Source organism: Neofelis nebulosa, chromosome 17 (genome assembly GCF_028018385.1).
Source record: "Neofelis nebulosa isolate mNeoNeb1 chromosome 17, mNeoNeb1.pri, whole genome shotgun sequence".
NCBI classification, from domain to species: Eukaryota; Metazoa; Chordata; class Mammalia; order Carnivora; family Felidae; genus Neofelis; species Neofelis nebulosa.
Genome location: NC_080798.1, coordinates 25746121 through 25768048, shown reverse-complemented (window position 1 = coordinate 25768048; position 21928 = coordinate 25746121). Strand labels below are relative to the sequence as shown.

General features: G+C 36.3%; 1 protein-coding gene and 2 long non-coding RNA genes across 4 annotated transcripts in view; 1 reads left to right on the top strand and 2 right to left on the bottom strand.

Annotated features, from left to right (window-relative positions):
• ITFG1 (integrin alpha FG-GAP repeat containing 1) overlaps positions 1-21928 on the top strand; it is a 345618-nt gene that overhangs the window by 265419 nt on the left and 58271 nt on the right. For both annotated transcript variants that reach the window (XM_058708060.1, XM_058708061.1), the window contains one exon: positions 14916-14994. In XM_058708060.1, coding sequence (XP_058564043.1) covers positions 14916-14994 — 79 coding nt within the window. The remainder of the gene's footprint in view (positions 1-14915; positions 14995-21928) is intronic.
• On the bottom strand, positions 3717-5879 carry LOC131499767 (uncharacterized). Its single transcript, XR_009256050.1, has 3 exons — positions 5163-5879; positions 4486-4614; positions 3717-4336 (listed from the first exon to the last, which is right to left on the bottom strand). It is a non-coding gene; the product is annotated as an uncharacterized LOC131499767 (long non-coding RNA).
• Positions 6635-8006, bottom strand: LOC131499770 (uncharacterized). The gene is made up of 2 exons (XR_009256053.1): positions 7785-8006; positions 6635-6901 (listed from the first exon to the last, which is right to left on the bottom strand). It is a non-coding gene; the product is annotated as an uncharacterized LOC131499770 (long non-coding RNA).

Below are 21928 nucleotides of genomic sequence, written 5' to 3'. Positions count from 1 at the left end.
CAAATATAGTCCTTGTTTACTTCTAGAATGGAAAACTTGAGAGATCACTAATATTTTTTCATTTAACTTCTCTGAATTCTCTCAAACGAATATCAGACATGACATTTAAAAGGAAAGTTGGGACAATGTGAGAGATTTGTACTAAGATTTTCACACAGAAAGTGAACTTACTAGATGATGGGGTATAGGGCTCACCATTCCAGAGGAATAGCTAATGTCTTAATTTTTTCTTACCAAAATTTATGAAATCAATTTATGAAATGTTTTCAACAAATATGTTTCTGCCTTGAAAATAAAAACTGAAACTACTGTAAAATTTATGTTAACTATACTTCAATTTAAAAACGAAAATAGGCAATTACAACATGACTTCTTCTAATGACAGAAGGAGGCTTCGTCTCCTAAGTCAGAAGTTGGCAAACTGTAAAAGACCAGAGAGTAAATAGTTTCAGCTTTGTGTGGGTCACATGGTCTCCATCTCAACTACTCAACTCTAAAGTAAAAGCAGCCATAGACAATATGTAAACAATGAGCAAAAATCTGTGTTCCAATAAAAATTTATAAAAACAGGATGCAGGCCAGGTTTGCCACAGGGGCCATTGTTTGGCAATGCTTACCCAGGGTTATACACTCAATGATTGACTGCTTTACCACTTACTCAGCCTGATTCAAAACATCATTGTACAAATGTCATGTTAAGTGAGGTGTGTCCAGGAAAGTGTGAGTAAATCCTTGGGCTTTGCAGTGAATCCAAGAGAAAAAATGCTCCTGTATGATCTGAGACCCCAAAATACACAGAATATGAAATCACAATATACTAGATATCATTGCTGAAAACATGAGGTTTGGTCACCCACACGTATGACACAGTCCCTCCCTTCCCCCAACTCTTCAGAACACGGAACACCACTCTTTTATACAATTCAAGCCAGAAATGCCTGGTGGTGTACCTTATGTTTGGGCTGGCACCTGTGAGTATAACTGTCATCCATTAAGGCTTATTTGTGCTTCCTATCTAAGTTTCCAGAGCCTTCACTCTCAAACAGCACTTCTCAAAAACCATGGTTTGTGACCTAAACTGTATGTACCACACCCTGATGTGAAATTTTCAGGCCACATTAAAACATGGTTGTGCACAATTTCCAGAAATTTCTGTGGAGAGTTGATCTGCCTGTGTGTAGATATGGCATCATGCCTTCAATCTTACTATTACGGGCTCTCTAAAACCCTCACATTCCAGTATAAAAAAGAAGATTCAGAATCACTGGGAACTGGGTCATAATCCTGAGGCACTTATAAACATCATTCCACACAAAAAAAGTTGCCAAACCAGAAGCAAGGACAAGATGTAAGACATAAAGGACCAATGATTTTTTTATGACTGAGGAGGTCATTCATGTATTCAGTCAGTATTTATTTATTCACTTCCTGCTATGTTCTAGGTGCTACATGAGACAAAAATCACTGCCCTCATGGAGATCACAGTCTAGTACACTAGTACAGCATACTAGTAGAATGAGATATTTGAGCTGGGAGTGGCCTTTATATTGCACAGCTCCAGGGTTTCACCATTCATGTCACAGTCTGTGTCAGTGGCACCCCCTAGAGTGGTAAAATGGACAACCTGTAGAGTCTTCCATGGTGACCATGACTTGATTCTTGAAAGACTAGGATTTTAGTAGGTACAGAAGCAGAAGGAGGGCAGTCCAGGTAGAGGAAAATAGTATATGCGAAGGCATCATTTATTTAGTGCCTAAGGTTGACGTGGCTGTAGGCCCTGGGGCTATTAAGAGTAAATTCTTGTGACCTGAATTATAAAACCACATCATTCCTTCAGTCATTGAAAAAAAATAGTTGTTAAGCACTTACCATGATCCAGGCTCCACTATAAAACATTGGGATACAGCAGTGAACAAATCCAAAATTGTACCCAACCTCATGGAATTCACAATCCAAGACCATATGAAGAATTACAAGAATGATGAGCACTTCAGTAGTAAAGTACCCAGCGTTAGGAGTGCTTATAACTGGGCGAACATACCCAATTCAGGTAGTTAAAAATTGGAGGGATGGGAGAGGAATGGATGGGGTAAAAGCATAAAAGAGGGGAATGGGCTTGGATTGTTTAGGAAATCAAATGTCCACAGCAAAAACAATTCAAGAGTGTCTTCAAAGAAAGTGGGCAGCTCGAAAAAAAAAGACATTTAATACACTTCTTGCTAATCCTGGATGTTAGGTCTCCATAGGAATGTGTAGGGGGGAACGTTGACCTCAGTGTGAATTCTGTAGGGGGGAGGAATTTCAAAGAGGAAACAGTTCATTTTATAGAAACTAGTATGCATTTGTCTCATTAAGCAAGAACTCTTAACACTTAGACAACCAAGATTACTGTACCACTTACTACAGGTTACATCCTCAAAAGTGTGTCTGTAAACTTCAGATGAAACTCACGACCTCCAGAGCAGCACCAGGTCCATTCCTAGACCCTGACTCAGCCTTCTTCCCCCACTTACAAACCAGGGGGAAAAAAAAAAAAAAACAAAAAACCTGTGTCTTTTTCTGTTCAATTCAGGAACTTAGATGTCTTACTGTAAAAAGGAAGAAACTCTCGTGAAATGGTGAAGAACTCCATAATTACTCACTTAATATAGGAAGTGATAAAAAAGAGATTGTTTACTTTATGTATTGTTACAAGTCTTCCCATTTATAGTAAGTACCTTTTCCTTATCCCATGTATGTGGAAAACATTTCTAAACGTTAAAACACATCATTGGCACATATAAACCTTATGGTAGAGTGATCATCCATATCAGACAAACTACTTAGAATTTTATAATTTCTGCCTTATTGTTCTTTCTGTTGAATAGAACCGGGGCAAGAAAACACCATCCAGTGGACAGATCTAGCTTCCTGACTGTTTTTGTGAATTAAGTATTATTGGGACACGGCCGCACTCATTTATTTACATATTATCTATGGCTACTTTAATGCTATATCAAAGTAACTGGCAATGCAAGACTTTATGGTCCACAAAGCCTAAAATATTTACTGTCTATCTGGCTCTATAGATAAAATGTTTGCAGACATCTGGGCAGAATAACAACAATAGAAAGTAAAAGTTACTCTCATCTTTCTCTGATTAACTAAACTTTTTAAGCTAGCACCCTAAATATCCATTCAGTCAAATATTTGCTGTTTCAGAGATGTTCCCTCCAAATCATTTTAAACTATCTCTTGTGAAACTATACAAGCTATAAGATTCTCTCATTTGAAATACTCTGATTTAGTGCTCAAGATAGGAGTGCTCCCATCTACATGATTGTTCTTTCTCTCAATTTAAATCACTTGCAAATTAAAATTTGCTTGCAAATTTAATAAAGGTTATTTAATGCTGAAATATCCATATTTTCTTATGTATACTACTTGCTTCCTTGCTTGTCAAGGGAATTCTACTCCCACACATATTCCAACAAAACCCTACACTTCACTTATATACCTATCTGATAGCCTTAAGTTTGCCCTTAAGAGGAAAAGGTCACGCTATTTTGTAGTTACAGATGAAAATTGAGTATGCTCAAGTCATAATAGTATAGGCCATGTGAAAGCACTTACACAATAAATGCTTTCAGATCATGCCTTTTAAGAGCTAAATAATTTAAAGTAAATAAACATTTCATATTATATCACACAATTCAGAAAGCTTAATGATTCCCAACTTGAATCTCTCTGCCTTTCAAATCTGCGAAATTTCAATTCTATGAACTCTCATTTTACTGCTTTGCAAAATTTGTGTTGGTTAAGAAAGGTGCATTGCTACTATAAAAAAAAAAAAAAAATTCCGCACCACTACAAGCAATTGAAAAGAATGAGAAGTGTCTCAGTGTTTTCTGTGTACCCAACTGAATCAATGGTTTTATTCTCTTGTATTGAATCAAATCCAATCATTAAACAAAAACTTAGGGTATGCTAAATACTCTCATAAGCTGATAATATTTATAAAGTATACAAAATGTAGTCCTAGTAGATAAGTGGGGTCCCCAAACAACCATCATCAGCATCTCTGGAAAGTGTAAGAAATGCACATTCCCAAGGGCTCACCCAGACATGTGAAATAAGAACATCTGGGGATGCACTCAATCCATCTGTATTTTAACAGTCACTCCAGGTGTTCAGTGCTTTCTAAAGTTTGAAAGTCCAGTCCACAGCCCTGGACATTGGGGAAAGGGATTTACTATAGGCCATCTTTGTCTTACACAGCAATTATGTATACTTGGAAGTGGAATTTTATTCCAAAGATAAATTCTTGCAAAGAAATTATTCATGTAGTTTTAAAATCCTACAATAAAAAAAACAAGAAGGTGAACTTGATAAATGTTTCTGGTTATAATCAAAATAATTTTGCTCACTTAATAGTTCAACATAATTGAAAAGGAGATTTCATTACCAAAATTAAAAAACAATAATGTGTACATATTGAATACTTACTGTGTGCCAGGCACTGTTCTAATTATTTTACACATATTTGCTCAGTCTTCACTATAATCCTATGAGAGAGGTACTGTGATTATCCTTAATTTAAGATGAGGGAACTGAAACAGGGAGGAGTTAAGTAACCTGCCGAAGATCACACAGAAAATAAATTAAAGAGGAGAAATTTGAATCCATATTGTCTGACTCTAAAAACTACATTGTTATTCTCAGGATTTGAAAAGCTAATACCTAAAATACTCTCAATATATGAAATATATGGAATAACTCACAGGCCTAAAATTATTGTATTAATCAGCTCTAACTACCATTACAAAATACAATAGAAATTTATGTTCTCACAGTTATGGAACCTGGAAGTCTAAGATCAGGGTATCAGTATGGTCACGTTTTGATGGAAGCTCTCTTCCTGGCTTGCCAAGGGTCACCTTCTTGCTTTGTGTTCATATGGCCTTTCTAGGTTTGAGCACATGGAGAGAGAGAGAGCAAGCTCTGTGGTGTCTCGAGGGTTCCACTCTCATGACCTCTCTAACCCTAATTACCTTCCAGATATCAGCACATTAGGAGTTGTGGCTTCAACATATAAATTTGGGGTGGAGACAAACATTCAGTCCATAACAGAACAAAAATCCATTTCAGAGGAAGTGTGAAGAAGAAATTAATGTGAAACTCACAGATGTGTTATCATCATTCCTGATTGACATTCCCATAGTTTGGGCTCCTGGCATATTACCTTTTCAGGTTTTACCTAAAGGAATTTAAGATGTGTGCATAAATACTTACATGAACTAGAGGAATTATTTCAGAAATTCTTAATAAAGATATGTAAAAGATACTAAAGATATAGCAATACTCCTAGCACTTCTACTGTATTAGAAGAGACACAGGGTAAAAATTATTCCAAGTATCTTGGCACTCAGTGTAAGCATGATCATTTTTTAGTATATTCTGTACTGAGTATTCATACAAATGCCAAGTGGCACTATCTTGGGGAAGAAAAAAAAACAACTCTGAAACGTGTAATGCTATGACATATAGAGTAAGAGACCAAAAAGATTTATAGGCAGAGGTATCAGTCATATCATTTCAAATGGGGAAGGCAAAGCAGGATTTATTACTCATTATGTACACAGTGGTTTTAAAACTTCTTGGTCTAAGGACCCCAAAGAGTTTTCTTTGAGTTATGTCTATCACTATTACTCTATTTGAAATTAAAAACAAATAATTGCTGGGGCGCCTGGGTGGCTCAGTCGGTTGGGCGGCCGACTTCGGCTCAGGTCATGATCTCGCAGTCCATGAGTTCGAGCCCCGCGTCGGGCTCTGTGCTGACAGCTCAGAGCCTGGAGCCTGTTTCAGATTCTGTGTCTCCCTCTCTCTGACCGTCCCCCATTCATGCTCTGTCTCTCTCTGTCTCAAAAATAAATAAACGTTAAAAAAAATTTTTTTAAATAACCAAAAACAAATAATTGCTAATATTTCTATTAATTCATTTAAAAATAACAATAAACCCATTGTATGTTAACATAACCTATATTTTATGAAAAAATTAACTATACCTTCCAAATTAAAAAATTAGTGGAGTGGCATTGCTTTACATTTTTTTTAAATCTCTTTAATGTCTGGCATAATAGAAGACAGAAGATTCTTCTATCTCTTTTTGCATTCAGTTTTTTGTTGTTTTCGTTGAAATACATGAAAAAAATTTTACTTCTCACACATGTATAGTAGAAAATGGGGAAGTTTGATTTCCTGTTCAGATTAATACTATACTGAGGCTGAACAAGTGGCAGTTATTGACAGGTTGCTTGTAGTGAGGAATTTTAAACCATATCAATGAATTTTTCTTGCTCTGTTATGTTACCCACTGGTTATTTACAAGTCGGTTGAATAATTTTCCATACATTTGTGAATTTACATTTATTGAGGCTTGCTTTATGGTCTACTACTTGGTTCCCCCTGGAGAATGTTCTATGTGTGCTTGATAAGAATATGCATTCTGCTGGAGGTGAGTGCAGTGTTCTTTCCACATCTGCTACATCTAAATGATTTATAGTATTAAGTCATCTATTTCCTTGTTGATCTTCTGCCTCATTGTACTATACATTAATAAAACTGGTTTTTTGATAATTATAATAGTATCCAGCCATTATTGTTGAATTATTTATTTCTCCCATCAATTCTTTATGTATTTTGGAACTCTGTTGTTAGGTACATTTATAATTATGTCTCCTTTTGGGGTGCCTGGCTGGCTCAGTCGGTTGAGTATCCATCTTCAGCTCGGGTCATGATCTCATGGTCTGTGAGTTCGAGCCCCATGTCAGGCTCTGTGCTGACAGCTCAGAGCCTGGAGCCTACTTCAGATTCTGTGTCTCCCTCTCTCTCTGCCCCTCCTGCTCATGCTCTGTCTCTCTCTCTGTCAAAAATAAATGAACATTAAAAAAATGTATAATTATATCTCCTTTTATCATTATAAAATGTCCTTTTTGTCTCTAGTAACAAATTTCCTCTTAAAGTGTATTTTGTCTTAAAGTGTTGTATGGCCACTCCAGCTCTAATTGGGTTACCATCTAGATGGGATTTTAAATCCCTTGTTTCTTATACTCTATTTTTTTAACTTATTTTCTTAGTAGTTTCTCTCAGAATTAGTTTCCATCTTAGAAACAATGTATTTAATTCATATTAATGCCAACTTAATTTCAATAGCATAAAAAAAACTTTGCTCCAGTATACCTCAGTTTACTCCCCCCTCTTTTGTTCTTTTGTTGTCATACAAATTACATCTTCATGCATTATGTGCCAACAACATGGTTTTTTAATTAATTACTTGCTAAGTGAAATAAGTCAGAGAAAGAGACATCATATGTTTTCACTCATATGTGGAATTTAAGAAACTTAACAGAAGACCATGGTTGGAAAGGAAGGGGAAAAAATAGTTTCAAAAGAGAGGGAGGCAACCATAAGAGACTCTTAAATACGGAGAACAAATTGAGGGTTAATGGGGACAGGGGAGAGGGGAAAATGGGTGATGGGCGTTGAGGATGGCACTTGTTGGGATGAGCACTGGGTGTTATATGTAAGTGATGAATCATGGGAATCTACTTCCAAAGCCAAGGGCACACTGTATCATACTGTGTGTTAGCTAACTTAACAATAAATTATATTTTTAAAAAAATAAAAACAAAGTAAAAAATAAAGACGTGTTTTTTATACTATATTTCCCCACATTCAAGCTAACTCAAATAAACCTTATTTGCCCCCCCTCCCAAAAAAAACCACAATGAACCACAATGACATACCTCCTCACACCTGTTAGAATGGCTAAAATTAACAACTCAGGCAACAACAGATGTTGGCAAGGATGCGGACAAAGAGGATCTCCTTTGCACTGCTGGTGGGAGTGCAAACTGGTGCAGTCATTCTGGAAGACATGGATGTTCCTGAAAAAATTAAAAATAGAACTACCCTATGACCCAGCAGTTGCACTACTAGGTATACAGGAGTGCTGATTCAAAGGGATTCATGCACGTCAATGTTTATAGCAGCAGTATCAACAATGGCCAAAGTATGGAAAGAGCCCAAATGTCCATCGACAGATGAATGGATAAAGAAGGTGTGTGTGTGTATACACACACACACACACACACACACACATAATGGAATATTACGTGACGATAAAAAAAATGAAATCTTGCTATTTGCAACAATGTGGAGGGAACTAGAGTGTATTATGCTAAGCGAAATAAGTCAGAGAAAGACAAATACATGATTTCACTCATCTGTGGAATTTAAGAAACAAAACAGATGAACATAGTGAAGGAAAGCAAAAGTAATAAAAATTAAAAAAAAACAGAGAAGGAGACAAACCATAAGAGACTCATAAATACAGAGAACAAACTGAGGGTTGATGGTGGGGTGTTGGGTAGGAGGATGGGCTAACATGGGCGATGAGCATTACAAAGGGCACTTGTTGGGTTGAGCACTGGGTGTTATATGTAAGTGATGAATCACTAAAGTCTATTCCTGAAATAATTATTACACTATATGTTAAGAAACTTGGATTTAAATTTTTTTAAATAAACTTTTAACATTTATTTTTATTTTTGAGACAGAGAGAGACAGAGCATGAATGGGGGAGGGTCAGAGAGAGAGGGAGACACAGAATCTGAAACAGGCTCCAGGCTCTGAGCAGTCAGCACACAGCCCGACACGGGGCTCGAAGATCGTGACCTGAGCCGAAGTCGGACGCTTAGCCGACTGAGCCACCCAGGCGCCCCTAAATTTTAAAAAATAATAAAAAAATAAAAATAAAATCTCTGCCTAGTAAGTCAAACATCTAGGCTGCCTTGGGGGCAATTTCTACTGACTGCTTTTCTTCCCTCTATGTATGAACCAAACTCTCCTATTTGTGTCATAATTTTCTGTTAAAAACCAGACATTTTATATAATGGAGATCTCTCCCCTGGGTTTGTTGTTTTTGGTGTTTGTTGTTGTTGCTCCTGTTTTTTCAGTGGTTTTCCTGGGCTAATACTTTAAAGTCTCTATTGTGTGTAGCCACTGAAGTCCCTACTCAGCCTAAGAGTCAGATATAATTGGATAGACATTTCCTTAAATGAGATATTAGATGAGAGATTAGGGCCTTTGTGGTCTTTTGTCTGGAAACAGTGTTACACGTGTGTGGCCTGCTAGTCTCCAGAAATATGTCAGAGCTTTTCAAAGCCCGTCTTTGAACATCTTGTTCACATTTTGCTTTTTAAGATTTGGTGAACCTCTCATTAGCCCAAACTGATATCAAATAAGCAATTGCTAATGATTGTTTTTAATAAATGTTCCAGTGTGATAGGGCTATCCACCCAGAGCAAGTTCTCAGTCTTTCCAAATAAAGATAGTTAGAATAGAGCTTTGGTGAAAACTGCCAGACACAGCAAATAGTGACATTTCTCTGTGGACGAGGCTTTGGGAGCTCCCAACCTGTTCTGCCCCTCTATTAGCTGCTGTGCTTTCATTTTCACGCTAATGTAGTTGCAGAGCTGCTGATTTCAAAGCCTACTTCAGAGCTAGGGAAAGGGTTATAGGAATAGGACAAATTAAAATGCAGCAAAGTGCACTATTCTTAACAATATTCAGTTCTTTTCTTGAAGTTCTTTTCTTTTCAGATGCTTGCAAAACTTTGATTTCCAGAGTCCTGAAAGGATTTGACAATTTTTTTTTTTACCAGTGTTCTCATTGCTTTTATGAAGGAGATTTTTGAGGTCCTTACTATACCATTCTAGAAGTGATTCTCCTCTATTATTTTAAAATCCATTGGTCTGTCTTGTACTTTGAATCTTCTTTTATCCATGAATGATTTAATAACATCATGCATTGGTCATTTGGAAAATACTGGTTTACCAAGTTATGCAGATCTTCCCAATATTAACATATTTCATTATATAATATTTTAAAATCACACTTGTTAGGGGTGCCTGGGAGGCTGAGTCAGCTAAGTGTCCAACTCTTGATCTCAGCTCAAGTCTTGATCTCAGGGTCATGAGTTTAAGCCCAGCGTTGAGCATCACACTGGACCTAAGCCTACTAAAAAATTTAATTAAATAAATAAATAAAATAAAATCACACTTGTTATATCACCACTGATCGCATCGGAAAAGTTGTTAAGTTTTTAATATTTCAGGCTCACAGTGGTGGATACAAGTCTTCTAAAATTCCAATTTTCAGGGCACCTAGGTGGCTCGCTCAGTCCATTGAGTGTCCATCTCTTGATTTCAGCTCAGGTCATGATCCCAGGTTGTGGAATTGAGCCTCGCATCAGGCTCCATGCTAAGCATGGAAACTGCTTAAGATATTTCTCTCTCGGGGCGCCTGGGTGGCGCAGTCGGTTAAGCGTTGGACTTCAGCCAGGTCACGATCTCGCGGTCCGTGAGTTCGAGCCCCGCGTCAGGCTCTGGGCTGATGGCTCGGAGCCTGGAGCCTGTTTCCGACTCTGTGTCTCCCTCTCTCTCTGCCCCTCCCCCGTTCATGCTCTGTCTCTCTCTGTCCCAAAAATAAATAAAAAACGTTGGAAAAAAAAAATTTAAAAAAAAAAAAGATATTTCTCTCTCTCTCCCTCTCTCTCTCTCTCTTCCCCTCCTTCCCCCCCACCCCTGCCCCCTCCCTTACTTACGCTCGCTCTCTAAAATTTAAAAAATAAATAAAATTCCAATTTTCATTGAGAAGCTCAAATTTTATCATTAGCCACGAATACTGCCAGTCATTTTCCTACAAATGACAGACTTGCCTGTCATTTTCAAGAAAATGTTGGCTAAATTGAAATACCTAATGAACAACCATAGTTTAGTGCCACTGCTGATTATTCACCCTTTTTACAGTGGGACCTTAGGACATCCCAGGGACCCAGGGACCTTCCACCATAGTCAGAACTATTGTATGGAGGAATTGAATCTGGATTTCATATCAAAGTGACCAACCCATGGTGAGAAGTGAAATTCAGCTTTAAGACTCATAATAGTGACTTGCTGACCTTATTTTTTAAATGAATATAGAACAAGAGAGAAAAACATGCCTAAGTAAATCTGTAAAATAAGGTACTGTGGATAATAGTATGAAATTTTTCAAGTGTGAAGTACAAAAAATAGTCTAGAATACATTTGGGGAAGTTCACTGAAAACACTGCTTATATTCAAGATACCAGTATTCCAGCACATAGATGAGACCATGGGTAATGAAGTAAATTTGAGGTTGTAACACAGTGATAAATGTAGCCTCATAAATATTATTTCAAGCTTCAGTGGGATGAGACAAGAGTAAACTATGAAAGGGCATACCCTATTCCAAAGAAATAAACCTAGGAGGGGCGCCTGGGTGGCGCAGTCGGTTAAGCGTCCGACTTCAGCCAGGTCACGATCTTGCGGTCCGTGAGTTCGAGCCCCGCGTCAGGCTCTGGGCTGATGGCTCGGAGCCTGGAGCCTGTTTCCGATTCTGTGTCTCCCTCTCTCTCTGCCCCTCCCCCGTTCATGCTCTGTCTCTCTCTGTCCCAAAAATAAATTAAAAACGTTGAAAAAAAAAATTTAAAAAAAAAAAAAAAGAAAGAAACCTAGGAGAGATGAAATAATTCATATTAAGAAGTGTATACCACATTAGCAATGTTTGTTGCTAAGCATGTGAAGCAACATTCAGCTAGTAGGAGTGTAAACCTGTATTACCACTTTAGAAGAGAGAGAGAGAGAAAGAAAGAAAGGGAAAGAAAGAAAGAAATGGCACTACTTGTGTTGAGCACCTGGTGTTGTATGGAAGCATTGAATCACTACATTGTACACCTGAAACTAATATTACACTGTACATTAACTAACTGGAATTTAAATTAAAACTTAAAATAACAACAGTAATAATAATAATAATAATATTGCTACCTACCAACATAGGGGAAAAAACAGAAGGAAATATTGAATATCTATTCAAAGAGTGTTTAGAGCCCCAAATCCTCTCCTTGCCTCAGCTTTGTAGATGGCTTCCATGTCTATTCTCACCCCAGCAGAAGTGGGGGTTTTATTCTCTGAGGAGGTTGTTCAACTGCAGCATGCCAGGCACATAGCGTAACCCAAGCCTTACCCCTAACCTAACACTTAGCCCCTAACCCCTAAACCTAACTCTATGGAAAGGTCTCTGAACTGCAGGATGCCAGGCACATACCTTTACCCTGGCCCTAATCCTAACCCTAACCCTGGCCCTAACTCTAACCCTATATTTGAGAGGATAAAAAGTAGATGTGGTATCTATGTAATGGAATATTAGTCATAAAAAATAATGAAATCTTGCTATTTGCAATGACATGGATGGAACTAGAGGTTATTATGGTAAGCAAAATAAGTCAGAGAAAGACAAATACCATATGATTTCACTGATGTGGAATTTAAGAAACAAAGGAGAAAGGGTAGGGCAGGGGAGGGGGGGTGGGAGAAATGAGAAAGGCATACTAAGAATCAGACTTTTAATGATAGAGAACAAACTGGTTACCAGATGGGAAGTGGGTAGGGCAATGGGTGAAATAGGAGATGGGGATTAAGGAGTGCACTTGTTGTGATGAACAACAGGTGTTGTATGGAAGTGTTGGATAACTATATTGTACACCTGAAACTAATATCACACTGTATGTTAACTGGAATTTAAATAAAAACTTTTTTTAAAAAACTGGCACTACCTAGTACACTTGAAGATGCACTCATATCCTCTGACTTTACAATTCTGCTCTGGGTACATAACCCCTGATAAATGTTATTAGCACTTGTGCATCAGGTGACATACATAAGAATGCCATGTTTATCATGGCAAAAAAAAGGAAACAAGTGCCAATCAACAATAGAATGAAAAATATACCCTAATCATAGAATGGCATATTCCAAAGCAGTGAAAATGAACTATATAGCTACATGCTTAATCATGAATACGTCTCAAAATAATATATTTTAAAAAGCAAGTTTTAAAAAAACAGAAAGATACATACAGTATTGTTCTATTTACATAAAAATTTAAAACAAGCATAACCAAATATATTTTAACACATTTGCATAAATGATAAAACTATAACATAAAAAGGAATAATTGCATGAAGATAATTCCATAGTGTAACTTCTATAAAACTACCTGTAGTTGCTTTAAAATTGTGCATATCTAAAGAACAATGCTTTCTCTTGCCCATTTGCAAAAGAGTCTTAGTCATTCTTTCACTGAAGTAATATATGTTGTACAAAGTGTACAAATATTTTTTTTTCCTCCAGAAAAGGACTTCACTGGGGCTCCTGGGTGGCTCAGTCAGTTGAGCACCCAACTTCAGCTCAGGTCGTGATCTCATGGCTTGTGGGTTCAAGCCCCACCTCGGGCTCTGTGCTGACGGCTCAGAGCCCAGAGCCTGCTTCGGATTCTGTGTCTCCCTCTCTCTTTGCCCCTCCCCTGCTCACGCTCTCACTCTTTCTCTCTCAAAAATAAATACATATTAAAAAAATATTTTAAGAAAAAAAAGGACTTCACTGACAAGTTTGTTGTTAGTAGTTGTATTACTCATGAATCTTTTACTCAGTTATATCTTATGAATAATTCCATTCTTAGAGCAACCTGTTTTCTCATGACCATTGAAAGTCCATAGACTTCTAACACTCTTAAAATATCAATCAGGTAATTGTCATATCAATTAAATCCATTATTTCTGGCCTGTCATCCTGGAGGAAAATCTTTTCTAGCACATCATTAGACCATCTACATATCTTAGTTAACTTTTCTCTACTTTAGTGGGAAGAACAGTAGAATTTTGAATTCTGTGAAGTGTTCAAAGAATTTCTTAATCATTTTGTCATCTCCTTTTAGGATACCCATTAAAGACATTGGTTTCTTTGTACTCTATTTAATTAGTGTTGATATATAAAGAGAATAAATCATTGTATCAAGGTGTGAGGAATGTTCCAGAAGTAAGGAACAATAAATACACAAATTGGAGCCAAACATCGTGACTGTAACTAGGCTCTGCCAGTTGTGTTTTCCTAAACTGGAAAATAATGTATTCTCTTAAGTCTAGCATAAGAGAAGAAATGTGGTGGAACTATTCATTAATATTTTCCAATCTATTATAATTATTATGGATGGATTTTATTCATTTTGATATTTATTTTGGGAAAATGTAAACTATGTCCAATCCATCCCAGAATGGAAAAGGAATTCTATACTCAACAGAAATGTCATAATAAGACTCTCGTAACTCTATTCTAGGTGGAACCAAAAGTAGTAAATTTTGCTTAAAATATTCACATTAATATAATAAAGAATAATATTAGATGTTAGAAATATACAATAAAATAACTATAAATGCAACTATGAGATCATTTAAAGTGTTGAGAATTTTCTACTAACAGAGGTTTTCTTTTTTTTATTTAAAAAAAATTTTTTTTAACCTTTATTTATTTTTGAGACAGAGAGAGACAAAGCATGAATGGGGGAGGGTCAGGTAGAGGGAGACACAGAATCTGAAACAGGCTCCAGTCTCTGAGCTGTCAGCACAGAGCCCGACGCGGGGCTCGAACTCATTGACCCTGAGATCATGACCTGAGCCAAAGTCGGCCGCTTAACCGACTGAGCCACCCAGGCGCCCCACAGAGGTTTTCTTTTGAATACTTAACAGGTTGTCTACTTAAGGAAATGTTCTCTAACTGCTATATATGTATGTATGTGTGTGTATATACACACATGTATATATGTGTGTGTATATACACACACATACATACATATATACATACATATATATGTATATATATATATAATATACATAATATATAACATATATTCTATATAATAATTATTGTAAAACTGTTTTATTTGTAAGAGATTTGTCTGAAACTTCAAATGACTTACTTTTGTAGGCTTAACTATTTATTCCTTTTTTATTGCAGCCCTTTGGAGTAAATCAGCCTGGACCTTATATCATGTATACAACTGTAGATGCAAATGGATATCTGAAAAATGGTTCAGGTAAGACTTGATACAATATCCATAATACACAAAAACACCTTCAATCAATATATTGGCAAGGTAAGCTGGATGACAAAAATTATCATGTTTTCACACCAGAAACTGTGCCCATCAGATTACAAAAAGATCCTTATGATAAATATACTAACGTTCATTCCTCATATATCCCGATTATGAGCCATATTGGAGCCAAATCATTATCCTCACTTTTCAGTTGAAGTAACAGAGAAATTGGGAGACATTACCTGAGTTATTTTGACCAAGATGTGAAGTGGTAACTTAGTTAACAAAGCTATTCTTAGAAGAAGTAAAAATTAGGAATCCAGTCTACAACCTAGACTAATTCTAGTTTTCTCATATGTGAAATAGAAGCTACAATGTTATATATAGGTTTTTTAATATGTGATTATAAATAAAAACTTCTAGTTGTATATTTGAATAAATAATAAAGGGAAATGCAATCAAAACAAAAAAGAAATAAGACTAAGCAAAGGATGTCCGTTTTTGACAGATGGCTAGCTGACTGAGAGGAGGTCCAAATCATAGTAAATACAACTGTTCTAATTTCAATTCCCTAAATAAGAAAAGGAACCCTAACATATTAATGGGCTTCTTTGAGATTCCTAGAGTCCTAACCATGAAGAAGTATAAAAAGAGTTGCTGTTACTCGTCCATTTTTATGCACCAAAAAAAGGAAGGATCCGTATATGACCATTCTCTTTTTATATAATGGCTTAACAATAAATGAAATATAAAAGAATGAGTTTCCTTTTTAGCTAATTATACACACTTAAGACTCTCAATTATAATACTGCTTCAGCATAGAAACATTCCATAAAACAAAAGCTGTTTAATAAAATTCACGGAGAAATTGACAAACATGACTAAAAACAAATACTTTAATAAGTACATCATTGTTAGTCAAGAAGATTTGAATAAGGATATAGACAATTTGAACAAATTACTTATCTATGTTTTAGTTCAGATACATATCAAACTGTACAAAAAAGTTCCTGGGACCAGTTGGTTTTATCTTTTATCAGTTAATTCTGTTTGAGTTTTAACATGTAGATAATTTAATTGCTGGGTAAGCTGTTCCAGAGCACATGAAAAAAAGATGTACTTATTTCATTTAATGAAGTAAGTATAACTTAGGCAATCAGTCTTTCACTAACCCTCCTTCAAAAACTGGAAATAAACTCTCTTCCCACCAAACGTCAGTAGAACTTGATGGTGTACCTCTCTTATAACACCTACCACACTCTACCTTGTGTCAATAGTTCTATATCTGTCTTATCTCCCATTAGACTATAGACTCATTAAAGACTGGTTCTATACCTAATTTTGTCTTTATGTGCTTTGCCCTTTCTAGGACACCCAAGTATTGGTTGAAATGCTAACATAAAACCAGTTCAAGGATTTATATTTCTTTAAAATAAGATTTGAGACAGAAAACTTGAACAGAAAGCTTAACCAAAATAGATTATAGTGACAGTTCATAACTGGTTGCAAAAACAATTTCTTCATCTAACATAAAGTAGTATAAACTATTGAAAAAACTGAATTAAAATTAATAGATCTGTGTTTATTATTATAAAGCCTCTACTTTATGCTGGCCACTATTGCAAACTCACTCTATGGTATCTCATTGAATTTCACAGCACCCTTGCATGGCAGCCCTCAGTGTACACCTGAGGATGCTGAGGCTCCGGGAGCTCAAGTAATTTAGCTGTTTCAGTCAGCTCTTAACTAGTAGAGCTGGACTTAAACTCAGCACTAACTACAAAACCTACACATTCTTTTATTTTTCTTTCTTATAATGTATTTATAAAGTCAAGTGAATTAACATTCAGTGTAGTATTGGTTTCAGGAGTAGAACCCAGTGATTCATCACTTACATATAACACCCAGTGCTCATCCCAACAAGTGCCCTCCTTAATGCCCATCAATCCTTCCACCACCTCCTCTCCAGGAACCCTCAGTTTGTTCTCTGTATTTTACAGTCTCTTATGGTTTGGCTCCCTCTCTGTTGTTAACATATTTTTCCTTCCCTTCCCCTATGTTCATCTGTTGTGTTTCTCAGATTCCACATATGAGTGAAATTGTACATGTCTTTCCCTGCCTGACTTACTTCTCTTAGCATAATACACTCCAGTTCTATCCATGTGGTTGCAAATGGAAAGATTGCATTCTTTTTGCTTGCTGAGTAGTATTCCATTATACACACACACACACACACACACACACACACACACACACACCATATCTTCTCTATCCATTCATCAGTCGATGGGACATTTGGGCTTTTTTCATAATTAGGCTATTGTTGGTACTGCTGCCATAAACATTGGGATGCATGTATCCCTTCAAATCAGCATTTTTGTATGCTTTGGATAAATACCTAGTAGTACAGTTGCTGGATCATAGGGTAGTACTATTTTTAATTTTTTGAGGAACCTCCATAGTGTTTTCCAGAATGGCTGCACCAGTTTGCATTCCCCCCAGTAGTGCAGAAGGGTTCCCCTTTCTCTCAATCCTTACCAACATCTGTTGTTTCCTGAGTTGTTAATTTTAGCCATTCTGACAGGTGTGAGGTGGTTTCTCAGTGTGGTTTTGATTTGTATTTCCCTGTTGATGAGTGATATTGAACTGGAAGTCCTAGCCTCGGCAATCAGACAACAAAAAGAAATAAAAGGCATCCAAATTGGGAAAAAAGAAGTCAAACTATCACTCCTTGCAGATGACATGATACTCTACATGGAAAACCTGAAAGACTCCACCAAAAAACTGCTAGAACTGATACATGAATTCAGCAAAGTCACAGGCTATAAAATCAATGTACAGAAATCGGTTGCATTTCTATACATCAATAATGAAGCAGCAGAAACAGAAAGTAAGGAATCGATCCCGTTTACAATTGCACCAAAAAACATAAATGACCTAGGAATAAACCTATCCAAAGAGGTAAAAGATGTGTATGCTGAAAACTATAGAAAGCTTATGAAAGAAACTGAAGAACACACGAAGAAATGGAAAAACATTCCATGCTCATGGATTGAAAGAACAAATATTGTTAAAATGTCAATACTACCCAAAGCAATCTACATATTCATACAATCTCTATCAAAATAACACCAGCATTCTTCACAGACTAGAACAAACAATCCTAAAATCTGTTTGAAACCAGAAAAGACCCTGAATAGACAAAGCAATCCTGAAAAAGAAAACCAAAGCTGGAAGCATCACAATTCTGGACTTTAAGCTGTATTACAAAGCTGTAATCATAAAGACGGTATGGTACTGGCACAAAAACAGACACATAGATCAATGGAACAGAATAGAGAACCCAGTAATCGACATATATAGATGGCCAAGTAATCTTCAACAAAGCAGGAAAGAGTATCCAGTAGAAAAAAGACAGTCTCTTCAGCAAATTGTGTTGGGAAAACTGGACAGTGACATGCAGAAGAATGAACTTGGACCGCTTTCTTACACCATGCACAAAAATAAACTCAAAATGGATGAAAGACCTAAATGTAAGACAGGAAACCACCAAAATCCTAGAGGAGAAAACAGGCAGCAACCTTTTTGACCTTGGCTGCAGCAGTTTCTTACCTGACATGTCTCCAGAGGCAAGGGAAATAAAAGCAAAAATGAACTATTGGGACTTCATCAAGATAAAAACTTCTGCACAGCAAAGGAAACAATCAACAAAGCTAAAAGGCAACTGACAGAATGAGAGAAGGTATTTAGAAATGACATATCAGATAAAGGGTTAGTATCCAAAATCTATAAGGAACTTCTCAAACTCAACACCTCAAAAACAAGTAATCCAATGAAGAAATGGCCAGCAGACATGAAAAGACACTTTTCCAAAGAAGACATCCAGATGACTACCAGACATGAAAAGATGCTACAAAACCTGTACATTCTTAATACTACTACAATATTTTTAAGTATCATCTTGTAAAAAGCTTAGGGTATCCTAAAAAGAGGAAATTATCCCTAATAATCTTTGTTTCATTTCTATTTTAACCATGGTAACTGTGTAAAGTGAAAATGACTAAATTTAATAAACATAAACTGTTGTTTTATGATGTTTGGTTTTGGTTTAGGCTTAAGACTTTGTACTTAATGATTTGTGTTTTGTAGTGATTTCAGAAACAGCATTTAAATAATGGGTACATCCTTTGACTTTCTAGGAGGTTGCTGATCCTACTTTATTTACTAGTTAAGTGACAGGAGGAGTCAATTTACCAGTGATGCTTTTTTGTTTGTTTTGTGTTTTGATCAGGATAAATTGAATTTTATTGTGCTTTCCAAGTCTTGGTTTTATTTTAAAGAACATTCTGAAAGGCTCTTTATATAGGAGCTCCCAGCAGCATTAAAGTGAATGTAAAATAGTAAAGTTAATGCTAGTTCATATCAGTGAGCAAGTATTGCTTCAGCTTTGATCTTCCCACAATTTATATATATATGATTTATTGTCAAGTTACCTAACATACAGTGTATACAGTATGTTCTTGATTTTAGGCGTAGATTCCTATGATTGATCACTTACATACAACACCCAATGCTCATCCCAACAAGTGCCCTCCTCAATACCTATCACCCGTTTTCACCCTGCCCCTCTACCCCCCACCATCAACCCTCACGTTGTTCTCTGTATCTAAGAGTCCCTTATGGTTTGCCTCCCTCTCTGTTTGAAGCTATTTTTCCCCTTCCCCTCTCCCATGGTCTTCTGTTAAGTTTCTACAATTCCACATATGAGTGAAAACATATATCTGTCTTTTTCTAACTTATTTCACTTAGCATAATACCTCCATTTCCATCCATGTTGTTGCAAATGTCAGGATTTCATTCTTTCTCATTGCCAAGAGTATTCCATTGTGTATATAAGCCACATCTTCTTTATCCATTCATCAGTTGATGGACATTTAGGCTCTTTCCATAATTTTTCTATTGTTGAGAGCACTGCTATAAACATTGGGGTACATGTACCCCTATGCATCAGCACTCCTGTATCCCTTGGATATTCTATTTTTAATTTTTTGAGGACCCTCTGTACTGCTTTCCAGACTGGCTGCACTAGTTTGCATTCCCACCAGTTCCCGTTTCTCCACATCCTTGCCTGCATCTGTTGTTGCCTGAGTTGTTAATTTTAGCCATGAGGTCGTATCTCAATGTGGTTTTGATTTGTATTTCCCTGATGATGAGTGATGTTGAGCATCTTTTCATGTGTCTGTTGGCCATCTGGATGTCTTCTTTAGAAAAGTGTCTATTCATGTCTTCTGCCCATTTCTACACTGGTTATTTGTTTTTCGGGTGTTGAGTTTGGGTAAGTTCTTTATAGATTTTGGACATGAGCCCTTTATCCAATATGTCATTTGCAAATATCTTCTCCCATTCCATTGGTTGCCTTTTCCTTTGCTGTGCAGAAGCTTTTTATCTTGATGAGGTTACAGTAGTTCATTTTTGCTTTTATTTCCCTTGCCTTCAGAGATGTGTCAAATTGACCAGTGATTCTAACAAACTGCTTGATGTTGTTTCTAAGGGACATTGTTACTATCTTTTATGTCCTTAGGACTTGAGGATACTCTTCAGTAATAATAATAGCCAACAGTGATTAGTACTTACTCTGACCAGGCATTATACAAAGCATTGTACATGGATGTTCTGATTTGTAATACTGGGCATAAAATTTCCTTTCAGCTATATATAGTGCATAAAGCTTTTAAAATGTAAATACATAAGAATTAAAAAAGCACTCTAGTGGGGCGCCTGGGTGGCTCAGTTGGTTAAGCATCCGACTTGGGCTCAGGTCATGATCTCCTGGTTCGTGAGTTCGAGCCCTGCATCAGGCTCTGTGCTGACAGCTCGGAGCCTGGAGCCTGCTTCAGATTCTGTGTCTCCCTCTCTCTCTGCCCTTCGCCTGCTCATGCTCTGTCTCTTTCTCAAAAATAAATAAACATTTTTTAAAAAATTTTAAAAAGCACTCTAGTATCATAATAGTACATATATTGGTACATAAGGAAGAGGAGAAAAATTCTCAGTAAAACAAGGAAATGTTATGATTCTGGTATTCTGCTTTTGCATTTCTTTTTTCCTTGATTTAATGAACATAGATTTCCATTTTCCTAATACGTTCTGAAGAAGATAATAGATGTACCTTAAAATTTCTAATATTTCTAACATTCTTCATTTAAGACAAAGAAATTACACTTTCAACAGTTAAGACTATAGTAAATTCAGGTATTTTAGCCAAAGAATTAAAATAATTAAATTAAAATGTATGACCAGATTGTTTTATTAAATGTGTTTTTACTATATTAATTTTGGTATCCTTGAACTTTTTCCATGTAAGCAAAAATACTTTTGAAAGTTTTTCAATAATTCATAGAACAGGCATTCTATGTAAAAAACCAAAAAGAATGGTTTAGTTACATTCGTAGGTTAGAAAACCCAATATTCATAGGCTAAACACTAGGAACCAAATAGTACACTCTGCCAAATATTATGTGACTATTGTTATTCCTTTATATTAAAGTAGGTAGTAAGAAGTACTTATTCTTTAATCTGTAAATATTTTAGAATTTATTTTAGTGATATATGAATAATTTAGTAGATGAGATGGAATGGGTGTTTGTTATTAAGAGTTAAATTATCTTGGGATGCCTGGGTGGCTCAGTCAGTTGAGCGTCCGACTTTGGCTCAGGTCATGATCTCACAGTTTGTGAGTTCAAGCCCTGCATCGGGCTCTGTGCTGACAGCTCAGGGCCTGGAGACTGCTTCAGATTCTGTGTCTCCCTCTCTCCACCCCTCTTCTGCTCGCACTCTGTCTGTCTCTCAAAAATAAACATTTAAAAAAATTTTTTTAAAGAGTTAAATTATCTTTCTCACCTAGGAAGATATCATTTAATACACTCAAGTAGTT